At 52.4% G+C, this 12,848-nt stretch overlaps 1 protein-coding gene across 1 annotated transcript; it reads left to right on the top strand.

Annotated features, from left to right (window-relative positions):
• Positions 1–867: 867 nt before the first annotated feature.
• Positions 868–11,370, top strand: abhd8 (abhydrolase domain containing 8). The gene is made up of 5 exons (XM_033046788.1): positions 868–1,185; positions 4,801–5,715; positions 6,292–6,462; positions 8,682–8,898; positions 9,915–11,370. Exons 1-5 carry the CDS (start codon positions 1,181–1,183, stop codon positions 10,080–10,082), a joined length of 1,476 nt encoding a protein of 491 aa, XP_032902679.1. The 5' UTR covers positions 868–1,180; the 3' UTR covers positions 10,083–11,370.
• Positions 11,371–12,848: the final 1,478 nt, after the last annotated feature.

The raw sequence follows: 12,848 nt of genomic DNA, 5'->3' as shown, positions 1-12,848 counted from the left end.
AGACCCTGGGCAAAGACATTAAAAAAAGTGCAGCACAGTACAATGCTGGAAATCTGGAAAAAATTGAGTTGCTGATTATCTAAACAGTCCTGGCTAGTCATAGTGTTTAAGAAGGAACTGCAGATGCTGGAAAATTGAAGGTAGACAAAAATGCTGGAGAAACTCAGCGGGTGAGGCAGATTCTATGAAGCGAATGAAATAGGCGACGTTTCGGGTCGAGACCCTTCTCTAGTCATAGAGTCTATATCATACAGCACAGAAACCGACGCTTCGGCCGAACTCGTCCATGCTGACCAAGATGCCCCATCTACACTAGTCCCACCTGCCTGCGTTTGGCCCATGTACCCGTCCAACTGTTTTTTTTAATGTTGCTGTAGTACGTGCCTCAACTACCTCCTATGGCAGCTCGTTCCATACACCCACCACCATATATGTGTTAAAGGAACAGTTTGCCCGGTGCCAGTGTCCCTGAAGATTGGTGAGTGGCTGGCCGGAGGGGTGGGCCGGGCTGGGTCGGGGTGCGAGACCGATCAGAGCCGGCTGGAGAGGAGGGGAAGGCCGGAGTGGGAATGTGAGCAGAACCGGCCGGAGGTGCGGTTAGGTTCAGGCGAGCAGAGCTGGCCAGCGGACGATGCGAAGCAAAGATACTGGAGCAAGAGGTGCGAAGCAAAGAATCTGGAGCAAGAGGTGCGAAGTGTCCGCGCAATTGCCGCATTTCCATCGCCCGCCGCCGGGGGGGGGGGGGGAGGTGGGGGTGGGGGGGGGTGCTAATTGGCCACATTCCTCTTGTTGACAGGATTGTCCCGGGGTCTGTGAGATTATTGGCCAGCAGCGACGCCAGTCACCTACGTGAGGTGCGAATTGGCTGCTGCCTCTGCAGCGGCCAAGGACGAAGGGAGAGATGATCCGGAGTCGCGGGAGCGCGGAGACGCGAGAGCGCGCAAACACGGGGCGCGGAGGCACGGGAGCGCGGAGACACGGGCAGCAGTTTTCGTTTCATACCTGTAGCGAGGATTGCAAGCCCAACCGGCGCAATGTAAACCAGGAGCGGAAAATCATCGAGCTACCACCTTGCCCGTAACCTCGGCTCCATTCAACGTTTGCAATAATTAATCTCGTCCACTGGAATCCGTGCGGTGATTGCAATTTCATGCACATCCCGTGGAGTTTGCTTTTATGAATGAGGTGAGAGCAATGTTATATGTTGCAGTTTATTTCAACGCCATTCTATTCATTGATTGCATTTCTCAAATTTACAATCGGTTCATGGCCGTCTCCAACCTCGGGAACCGTGGTGCGTCGTCCTGCATCGATCGTTGCTATTTTTTTTTACCAATAACGCAGATCTTCAATAGTCTGAAGAAGGGTTTCGGCCCGAAACGTCGCCTATTTCCTTCGCTCCATAGATACTGCTGCACCCGCTGAGTTTCTCCAGCAATTTTGTGTACCTTTCTTCAATATACCCTTCGTGTGCATTGTTAAAAAAAAACAACGAATGTTATAATTCCAGAATGCATGCGTATTTCTATCTGCACACACAACCACAGGGGATTTTATACCTTTGTGCAAAGTGTGAAGCTATTGCAGTTTACATAATAAATACAAATTGTGGATTTATTTTGAGATTTTATATATATTTGTGGGTTATGCAGCGTCGCCTGTTTCTGGCGTTCGGAAACAAACGCCATCGAGTTAATCTCTCGGGATTAGGCAGGTAGCTGCAATGTGAAAATCAGGAACGGGGCGAATCGGCCTGGAACCGAACCGCTTGATATTTTACCAAGAGCCGTTCGACGAAAAATGAAATCTGTCAGAGATGGTCAGACAGGGTTGGCAAGGATGCCCCGGGAAAGGGTTGTGCGTGTGTGGCAGGTCGTCGCATGCCGGAAATCGGGAGAAAATCGCAGAGCAGTCGCGCTCCACAGATGTGCAAAACTCCCGGGCAATGCAGGGACAGGTCCCCCAAGACCGGGTAAACCTCCCCACCGATCGGCCGCCCCCGGGCCGTGCCGGGACAGATGCCCCGAGTCTGTGCAAACCTCCCCACCGTTCCGGCCATCATCAGCTTGACATAGCGTGTGGGACGTGACCCTCGCCGAACATCTGTAGAACCATCTATGTGTAGCATGACCACGTACAGAAACCAAAAGACAGATTGCGCCGAATATCAAATTGACAGACCCCCTCATTGAGACCGTCAGCGTTTGAAATGGCTGCAACTGTCGAACACAGTGATGGGGCCGGGCTCACGGCGACCCCGTGCAGAGGAGAATTAACCCTGTCTGACCCGTGTTGCCCCTGCACAAGGACTGTGATCGAGCGGCGTGGAGGCTGTCTGGTCCCGGGTGTGTGTGTGGCAGGACGATGCAGACGGAGCTTCGCCCTGTATCTGACCCTGGCAGTGTGTGCTGGGACTGTGTAGGATGAGCTTTATCCCGTGTCTGACGCTGGGATTGTGCGATGGGACAGTGTATGGGCAGCTTCACTCTGTGTCTGACCCAGGGAGTGTGATCGGACGGTGTAGATGAAGCTTCACTCGGAGTCTGATCCTTGGAGTGTCTGATGGGAGAGTTAGAAAGGAGGGGAAAGAAGATTTACGAGGATGTTGCCAAGACTCGAGGAGCTGGACATTGCAATGCAGGCCGTCCTCAATGCACAGATAAAGGATAAATCGTATAACATTTAGTGCAAGATATAACATTGAAGTCCGATTAAAGGTAGTTCAGAGGTCCCCAATGAGATAGGAGGTCAGGACTGCCCACTAGCTGGTGAGAGGGCCGTTCGGTTGTCTGGGTGGCGTAGAGGAAACTTCACTGTGTGTCTGACTCCAGGAATGTGTGATGGGGCAACAAGGGTGTGATGGGACAGTATACAGACGTGGGTAAATTGTGTAGGTTAAACAAACTGCCATCTCAATATCGTTTTTTATCATTTTGGGTAAAATGTGGTTTCTGATTGAATATTATCATGTGAAGCTTCCTCTGATGTGTTCAGCTCAGTGAGGGTGGACTGTGCAGAATTTTGGCCTGATGGTCAGCGGGAGGCTACCTATAAGGGTCTCTGGTGTTGGGGAAGATACGTGAACCTCAGCTGAAGCTGCTCGTTGATCATCAGAGTTTGTCTCCACACCCGATGGACACAGAGGAGGGCTCATTGTAAGAATATCACAAGGGGGGGGAGAGAGTCGGTGAAATAATCTTACTCATTATGTTTGTCAGTGAATTATGGATCCTCTACAGAGTGAGGTCGGGTGGGTTCTGCTGACCATCGATAAGTTCAGCTGCAGTACTTCCACAGCCGTACAGCCCAAATGTTAGACGGAGACACAAGTGCCTGCAGATGCTGGAACCTCCAGCAAAATACAAAGTGTTGAAGGAACTCAGCGGGTCAGACAGCATCTGTGGAGGGAATGGGTAGACAGCGTTTCGTGGGACCCGTCTTCAAATGATGGAGTAGGAGGAAGAGAGCTGTAAAAGAGAGTTGGGGGCAGGACAAAGCAAGTTCTCGGTGGAAGATAGACACAACATGCTGGAGTAACTCAGCGAGTCAGGCAGCATCTCTAGAGAAAAATAGTAAGTGGGATGAGCTATTCCTTTCCTCCAGAGATGCTGGCTGACCTGCTGAGTTACTCCAGCATTTTGTGTCTATCTTCGGTGAAAACCGGCATCTGCAGTTCCTTCATACACGTGATAGGAAGAGGGGAGGGGAGCGTGGAGTGATTGGCAGATGGGTGAAGTAAGTGACAAAGGCTGGGGGTGGAAAGGGAACAAAAGGGTGTCAGATAAAGAACGTAGAGAAGTGAGGAAGAGGTATGGATGGAAGGGTAGAGAAATATTCTAGACATTACCTGTTGCCTGAGCCCTGGAGAAGGACGGCTCTGTCTGTGGGGCAAGGTGCAGGGTGCCCATGGAGGAAGGTGTCCACATGCAGGATCTGAGATAACAGCTGGTGGGACAGATGTTGTGGGCAGTGAAACGTAAAACAGAGGCTGAGTCTGTTCTCCCTGGAGCAGAGGAGGTTAAGAATTAGCGGTGGTGGGGTTGGCCCGTGTGTGGGGTGTTGGAGTGTGTGGGGTGGTGGTGGGTGGAGTGGAGTGCATTGCGTGGTGGTAATGGTTGGAGTGTGCATGGAGGTGGTGGTGTGTGTGTGTGTGTGTGTGATGGTGTGTGGCCGGTGTGTGTGATGGTGTGTGGCCGGTGTGTGTTGAGTGGTAATGGGCAGAGTGTGTAGGATGGTGGTGGCTGGAGTATATGTGGTGGTGGTGTGTGTGGGCTGGTGGATGTTCGGAGGATTGGGTGATGGACGGTCAGAAAGGGTGGGGTATTGATGGGTTAAAGAGGGTAGGGTATTGGCTGGTGGGGTGGTAAGTAGGAGAGGTTGGGTGGTGGATGGTCGGAGGGTGTGGTGGAGATTGGGTACAGGGAGTGTCAGGGCGGAGGAGTGTGTGGGGTGGTCTGTGGTTGGTGTATGTGGGTTGGTGGAATGTCGGAGGGTGGAGTGGTGATGGGTGGGGGAGGGTGGGGTGGTGGATGGGGGAAGGTGAGGAGGTGGGTGGTCGGTGGGTGGGGTGCTGATGGGTACGGGGAGCTTTGAGGCGGTTCAGTATGGGGGGTGGTGTGTGGTTGGAGTGTGTAGACTGTTTGGACAGTTGGAGAGGGTGGGGAGTCGGTCTGTACAGGCAGTGTGCGAGGGTGGTGGGTGGTCGCAGTGTGTGGGGTGGATGTGGTAGGGGGAGGGCTGCCCCGTCTCACTGCGTGTCTCCCTCCCCTCTCCCCTCCCCCCCCTCCCCCCACCCTCCAGGACCAACATGCTGACCAGCATCACGGAGGGCATCCTGTGCTGTATCACGGGCCGGCCGCTGAACGTGGTGGGGGCCATCGACAGCGTGGAGTCTGCGGACGGCTATGAGTACGTGGAGGTGAAGCCGGGCCGGGTGCTGCGGGTCAAGCACGTGATGCCGGTGCGGACGGGGGAGCAGCTGGCGGAGGGGTGCGAGGGGCGGCCGGGCCGCGGTGTGGTCCACTGCAGGCGCCGCATCTGCATCTACCGCGGCGGCCAGGTGGTGATCGAGAACTTGGGCGACGCCGTGCGCTCCGAGATCCTGCACTGTCGCAACGGCAGCGGCGACACCGGCAGCACGCTGGAGATCGAGCTCTCCGACACCCATGCAGCGGCGCAGCCTGGCGCCCCCGCCGAGAGTGCGGCTCCCGTGCAGCCAAGTACAGCAGTCGTGCAGCCCGGCGCAGCACACGTGCAGCCACGCGCTGGAACCGCGCCGATCAGCGCAGCGCCCGTGCATAGCAGTGCCGCCACCGTGCAGCCCAATGCAGCACCCATGCAGTCCAGTACAGCTCCAATGCAGCCCAGTGCCACCACCGCGCAGCCCAGTGAAGCCAAGCGTCGCAGGCGCAGGCCGAAGCGGACGGTGACGATCGATTGCAAGAAGCACATCACCAGCTGCAAGGGCACGCACTCGGACGTGGTGCTGTTCTTCATCCACGGGGTGGGCGGCTCGCTGGACATCTGGAAGGAGCAGTTGGACTTCTTCGGCAAGCTGGGCTACGAGGTGGTAGCCCTGGACTTAGCGGGCCACGGGGCCAGCACCGCTCCCAAGGTGGGCGCTGCCTACACCTTCTACGCCCTCCGCGAGGACATGAGGGCCATCTTCAAACGCTACGCCAAGAAGCGGAACATCCTGATCGGGCACTCCTACGGGTAGGTGGCACCCAGCCTCTCCCTTCCCATCCCCTACACTCCCCCAGGCTGGGCCGGCCGGGGAAAACCAGCTACTGTGCCGCACACGGTCTCCATCGCTGACGACTGCCGCCACCCGTGAGGAGAACAGGGGGCAGCTGAGGGGCAAACTCACATTGCTTATGGCACCTGGCACGGCCACTGGTGATCACACAGGCGTTACTGGGGACCGGGCCAGGCTGTGGTCCCCACCAGCTCACCGTCTGATGTTCTGCCAATGCTTGTGCCCGGCTGCTCGGAGGGGAGGGGAGGGGAGAGGGGAGAGGATGGTAATGGGGAGAGGAGAGGTGGGAGTAGTGGGGAGCGGAGAGAGGAAAGGTGGGGAGAGGAGGGGTGAGTAGAAGGAAGCGGGAGTGGAGTGGAGAGGAGGTATGGGTAGAGGAGGAGAGGAGCGGAGGAAGTGTGTGGAACTTGGACTTGAACTGGGTCCACTCGAGGCAGGTGAGAGGAGAGTGCTGAGGAAGGCTCCCTCTGTGGCATGGAAGGGGTGGTTGGGGCTTGTTTGTTCAGCGCTCACCTGAGATATCTCTCCCACAGCGTCTCGTTCTGCACGTTCCTGGCTCACGAGTACCCTGACCAGGTACACAAGGTGGTGATGATCAACGGCGGCGGCCCGACAGCCCTGGAGCCCAGCCTTTGCTCCATCTTCAACCTGCCCTCCTGCGTGCTGCACTGCCTCTCGCCCTGCCTGCTCTGGAGCTTCCTCAAGTAAGTAAGGACCAGCGAGGGGCGAATGTTGGGGCGACTGGGCGCACTGCAGGCTCCCATACTATCTATGGGACTTTGCAGTTGGCAAGGCACTTAACAGCGTTGATATGTAGAGGGACCATCTTTAACTCGCTGAAGGAGTATGGTACGCTTGCCTTCATTGTTAGGCACATTGAACATAAGTCAGGAAGTCATGATGCAGCTCCTTCAGACTTTGGATATGCAACATTTGGAGTGTTGCATGCAGTTGGATTTGCCCCCATCACAAGGCAGGGTGTGGAGGCTTTGACGAGGGTGCAGAGGTTTATCACAATGCTGCCTGGTTAGAGGTTTTCAGCTGCAAGGAGAGGTTGGACAGACTTGGATTGTTTTCTCTGGAACATCGGAGGTGCTGGGAGACTTGATAGGAATATATAAAATTATGAGACTCACGGATAGGGTAGACAGTCAGAACCCCCTTTCTCCAGAATGGAAATGTCTGGCACTAGAGGCATCGCTATAAGGTGCAAGGGGAAAAATTAATGGAGGTGTGTGGGGCAAGTATTTTTTTTACACAGAGTGGCGGGGGCCTGGAACGCATTGCCAGGGGCGGTGGTGGTGGATGGAGATACAATGGTGGTGTTTAAGAGGCTTTTATTGAGGCACATGGGGGTGCACGGAATGGAGGGGTATGGATCATGTCCAGGTAGTTGAGATCAGTTTAAATATGCCTCAAGTTCGGCACAAACATTGCGGGCTGTTCCTGTGCTGTACTGTTCTATGTTCTCCCTGCGACCCTTCGTCTGAAGAAGGGTCCCGACCGAAAACATCCCCTATCTCCAGAGGTCCATCTGACCCACTGAGTTACTCCAGCTTTTTGTTTTCTGTGCAAAATTCCAACATCTGCAGATACAGATTCCAGCATCTCTCCTTGGGATCGTGGGTCCAGCTCAAAGAATGGAATCACCCTCATCAACGCCCCTTGTTCGGCTGCCGCCTTGTTGTCTCAGATATTTTGGAAATCAACAAACGATGAAAGCAAATTTTGAAAAACGTCCCCGTAAATTATTGAAAAGCAAAAAATATATTTTGCTGAAAACTGCTGTCCTATAAACCTCTCTCTCCGCAGATACTTCCTGTGTCAAGCTGAGTGCCCCCAGCATTTAATGTTTTGTTTTTTCCCGTGATATTCGATTGATTTTGGAGCCAGAGTCTCCAAAGATTCATAGATCATTGACTAATACAGCACAAGATCAGGCCCTTTGCCCCACAATGTCTCTGCTGAACACGATGCCGATTTAGACTAATCTCTGCCGGTACAACAGTCACATCCCTCCATTCTCTGCATATCCATGGGACTATCTGCCTCAACCAGCAACACCAGTAGCAAGTCCCATGACTTCCTTTGTAAGAAACCTGCCCCGCAATTCTCTTTTAAACGTTGCCCCTTTCATCCTAAAGCTAGTATTTGATATGTCCACCCTATCTGTGCCTCTCATGATCGCATATACTTGTATCAGGTCTCAGCTAAACCTCTGGCATTCCAGAGAAAACAATCCAAAATTATCCCGAGGCAAGTTTTCCACACAGCCGACCCCTGTGCCTGTAGTTAAACAGATCGGCACGGTGTCGCAGCGGTAGACTTGTTGCCTTATAGCACTGGAGATACGGGTTCGATCCTGACTGCGGGTGGAGTTTGCACGTTCTCCCCGTGACCACGTGGGGTTTCAGCTTTCCATCCACATTGCAAAGACGTGCAGGTTTGTAAGTTAATGAGCTTCTGTAAAATAATGGGCTCCAGTGTGTAGGATAGTGCTAGTCTGCGGGGACATCACTGGTCGGCACGAACTTGGTGGGCCGAAGGGCCTGTTTCCACGCTGTAAACAACTTTCTAAAGTTTAAAGTCTTAACAGTCTGCAGGTCCCCCGCGCCTGCAGTTGCAAAGTCGGCTAATCCTCGTACCTGTAGTTTAAAGGGCCTGTCCCACTTACGTGTCCTTTGCACGCAAATTACGCGACCTCGTGGTCGCGTTGAGGCGCACGGGGTCGGTCCCACTGGGAAGCGCGGAGGGGTATGTAGTTGTCCTCGTCCTGTAGTGGAATGGTCAGCAGTGAACAGTCGGACGATCCCCGCGCCTGTAGTTGAACATTTGACCGGTCAGTGTCCCGCCGCGGTGCGACTGTTGTTTCCCAAGGCGCGATACAGCAATGCGCTCTCAGCCGACGGTCTCTCTGTTCCAGGGCGGCGTTTGCCCGACAGGGGGCCAAGGAGAAGCAGCTGCTGCGAGACGGCAATGCCTTTAAGGTGACCTCTTTCGTGCTGCGGGCCATGATGAGCGGCCAGTACTGGCCGGAGGGTGACGAGGTGTACCACGCCGAGCTGACCGTGCCCGTGCTGCTGCTTCATGGGCTGCACGACAGGTTCGTGCCCATCGAGGAGGACCAGCGCATGGCCGAGGTGAGAGTGGGGCACGGGACCCTCCCAAACCCTATCCTCACCCCCTCCCACCAGCTCATCCCTCCCATCCCGACCCATTCTCATCGCCCTCCCAACTCTTGCATCCTAACCCCTCCCCTCACACCCTCCACCATCATCACACCATGCCCCATCACCCCCTCTACCTTCCCCTCCTAATCACTCCTCCCCGCTACCAGCCCACTATCCCTCCATCTGTGCCCCCCCCCCCTCTCTATTCCTCTCATCTTCTTGGACACCCCTTCCAACCCCTACACCCCTCCCCATCTGTGAACCCTGAGACCCAGTGAATGTCAAGGTTAATTCCCGGGATGGCGGGACTGTCATATGCAGAGAGAATGGAGCAGCTGGGCTTGTACACTCTGGAATTTAGAAGGATGAGAGCAGATCTTATTGAAACATATAAGATTATTAAGGGTTTGGACACGCTAGAGGCTGGACACATGTTCCCGATGTTGGGGGAGTCCAGAACCAGGGACCACAGTTTAAGAATAAGGGGTAAGCCATTTAAAACAGAGATGAGGAAACACTTTTTCACACAGATTTGTGAGTGTGGAATTCTCTGCCTCAGAGGGCGGTGGAGGCCTGTTCTCTGGATACTTTCAAGAGAGAGCTAGATAGGGCTCTTAAAGATAGCAGAGTCAGGGGATATGGGGAGAAGGCAGGAACGGGGTACTGATTGTGGATGATCAGCCATGATCACATTGAATGGCGGTGCTGGCTCAAAGATTCCTGCATCAATCGTCTATTGTCCTGCGGGGGTGTTACAGCATTTACGTTGGTGGCACTGATTAAGGGCGAGGTACATAAGGAGATCTGCCACAGCTTTGGGTCTGCAGAGAGGCTCTAGTTTAATGCATCACTGGAGAGGCAGCACAGTGGACTGTATGAGGCTCCTTCAGAGCTGATGCTCACGAGAGGCTTGGACCCAGCTGGGGATGAGTCTGTGGCCACATCAATGCAGGGCTGAGTTAATAACCGATGTGTTCACCCCACAGATCCTGCTGATTGCTTTCCTGAAGATCATCGACGAGGGCAGCCACATGGTGATGATGGAGTGCCCGGAGACGGTGAATACACTGCTTCACGAGTTCCTGCTGTGGGAGCCGGAGGTCAGTGCGGGCGAGACAGCCGAGAATGGCCAGAGGGAGGAGAGCACCAAATAAAGAAGGTCAACGGGGCAACTAATCATCCAGCAATTTTGGTGGAAACGCTATTGTTGACAGGCCGATTGTGTGGAGCTGTCGGGATGGTCGCAGCTTAAGGCTGTTTGTGACATGCGGCGAGGAGCTATGGACCGAGGGAATTCGGCCTGTATTCAGGCTTCAACCTGGGCATTGGGAGTTGGTCAGAGTTAACCCTGTACAATGTATACTTCGAGAAACGGCAGCTATGTGTGTGCGGTTTATCATCAGCTGTGTATTTTTTTTTAAAACAGAAAAACTCACCAGGTAATGTGAAACTCAATTATTCGAAAGAGCGGAGATTTCTTGTGTTACCAGAGTTACAACAAACAGGACTATTTGGAATCTCCAGGACGATGGTGAGGAATGGACATCATTAAATAAACAATGTATTTTTTAAAACACTTTGATTGATTATCAGAAGTATTGCAGATGGAGGTGGGGACAATAGGTGGATGGCTTTCAGGAGTCACACTACCAGGTAACAGATGGGCTTGAGTTGTGCACAGACTGGACAGGCAGTCAAAGGTGGTGGGTGTGGGCTGGGATGTGACGAGTTCTGGAATATACCCAACCAGACCAGAGAAGCCAAGAGCTCCAGCTGAGGTGTCGGTCAATATCTGGACACTACACTGACCAACATCTCAGTCAGTGCATGGTCACTGCATGGACCGATCAAGGTGGTGGTCAGTCTACAGGCACTGCACTGACTGTAGTGGTGGCCAGTGTATGGATACTCCACAGACCGAGGTGACAGTCAGTGTATAGACAGGGATAGTGGTCAATGTATAGACACTGCACTATAAGGTACGAACACTGCCAATATGACCATCCACACGCACAGGATTTGTAGCTCAAGTCTAATCTTGTTGCGATCGTTGATTGTTGGGCAAGGAGTTGGAAGAGTGGAATTTGCTCTAGCTGATTGTCACCTTCCCTCGGGCTGGAGTTCAGTGTCCAGTGAGGAGGTTACACTGAACCATTCCACTGCCACAAGCCAGGAGGTCTTTGCTAGGCTCTGCGCTGCCAGTCCACAGCCATCACCAGCAGGGTCCCCGACTGCGCCCATCTCGAGCAGATAGTCTGAGCAGTGTTCTGAGGGAGGCAGTGCTGGCCCTACTTTGCTATTGTCTCCAGTACCTAATGCAATGTGCTGTTATACAATATACAGAATGTCAGTTATCTCCAGTATCTTCCCAGTGAGTGCTATTGTGTAATCTTTATATTATATGGTATGTATTATAACATGGAATATATTGAACTCAATTAATCTCTTGGTGTCTATTATTTTACTTAAATTATGGATGCTTGGAAGACTGCCAAGGGAACTATCGATTTGGACTTTCAAATATTAGTTTCAATTAGTTGCTATCTTTGCAGTTTACATCACTGGCATCTCGTGGCAAAGTTCCAATGGGAAACACACTCCGTATTCAGGGCTATAATTCACTCTATATTTACACCATTTCAAATTACATTTGCGTCTAATTCACCCAGGAACCTGCTATCCTATATCCCTAAGATAGTCACAGAGCGGGAGTAACTCAGCGGGTCAGGCAGTTTCTCTGGAGAGGCTTTCTCCAGGGATACTGCCTGCCTGCTGAGTTACTCCAGCACTGTGTCTATCTTTGGTATAAACCAGCAACCGGTGTTGTTTTCCACACATCCTATATCCCAAACTCTCGTCCTGGATATCCTCAATTAAATGCCAGCATGTAACTCACTCCAAGGTATCTATCAGGATATGTATAAACCCCCTGAACATCTCAATTCTCATACTTTGAATAGTTTTACTATTAGTCTAAAGCAGGTAAAAGATGGAGGTATGAAACCACTGCCATTTACACGGACCTTAATTAATCACACATGGTTATCACTGCCGGACAAACAGCCTGAACTGCGTAAAAACTGAAAGAGCCTTCTCAGATTTCAGGGAGAGGGTCCTGGCTAGATCCGAGTGTGATAGGTTGCAACGCTTGGATTGGGGTTCAGACCTAAATTCCACCATTTCCATTGCATTGTTTTATAGAACTGCAGGTAATTGTGCAGTGAGCGTGCAGTGAAGCGGGAAACATGTTCTGCAGTCGGTTTGAGACACGTGTTTGACTGGAAGGTGAACAGGATCGGACAACGGAACAAATATCACGTGTGCTGGACAAACTGCAGCCAAAACACAATATTCTGTGAACGTTCATAAGTTCTAGGAGCAGAATGAGGCCATTCTGCCCATCAAGTCTATCCCGCCATTCAATCATGGCTGATCTATCTTTCCTTCTCAACCCGATTCTCCTGCCTTCATACCGTAACCCCTGACATCCTTACAAATCACGAATCTGTCAATATCCACCTTAAAAATATCTATCGACTTGAGATACCCCACCACGGGAAGAACAGTCAAATATCAGACAGTATTCGGACCGGGAGTGAAGCAGCAGCACTACCCACTGCACGCCACCTGCCCAGAAACTCACGGCCAACAGCTTACATGGGCAGACACCGACGTTAACACCGCAGTCTGTTGCTTTCTCAAAATGACAACACATTTGAAAAATAAATCATAACTTTAGTTTAACAGTGCCGTTCACAAACTTTAACATGGCCTGGAGTGAGCACAGCTCCATCACTCGTCATCCATAGAAACAGGACCTTCGGCCCACCAAGTCCATGCCAACCATCGATCACCATTAGTTCAATTTTATTCCACTTTCTCATCCATTTCCTACACACGAGGGAAAATTTTACATCAGC

Source organism: Amblyraja radiata, chromosome 29 (assembly GCF_010909765.2).
Source record: "Amblyraja radiata isolate CabotCenter1 chromosome 29, sAmbRad1.1.pri, whole genome shotgun sequence".
In the NCBI taxonomy this organism is placed as follows: Eukaryota; Metazoa; Chordata; class Chondrichthyes; order Rajiformes; family Rajidae; genus Amblyraja; species Amblyraja radiata.
Note: the sequence above shows the minus strand (reverse complement) of the source record. Positions and strands in the feature narration are given on the sequence as shown.

What these genes read in the sequence shown, in the direction of transcription:
- abhd8 (XM_033046788.1), top strand. An exon ending in CTGATCGGGCACTCCTACGG is followed by an intron (nt 5,716 to 6,291) that starts GTAGGTGGCACC and finishes TCTCTCCCACAG; the next exon opens with CGTCTCGTTCTGCACGTTCC. An exon ending in AGGACCAGCGCATGGCCGAG is followed by an intron (nt 8,899 to 9,914) that starts GTGAGAGTGGGG and finishes TTCACCCCACAG; the next exon opens with ATCCTGCTGATTGCTTTCCT.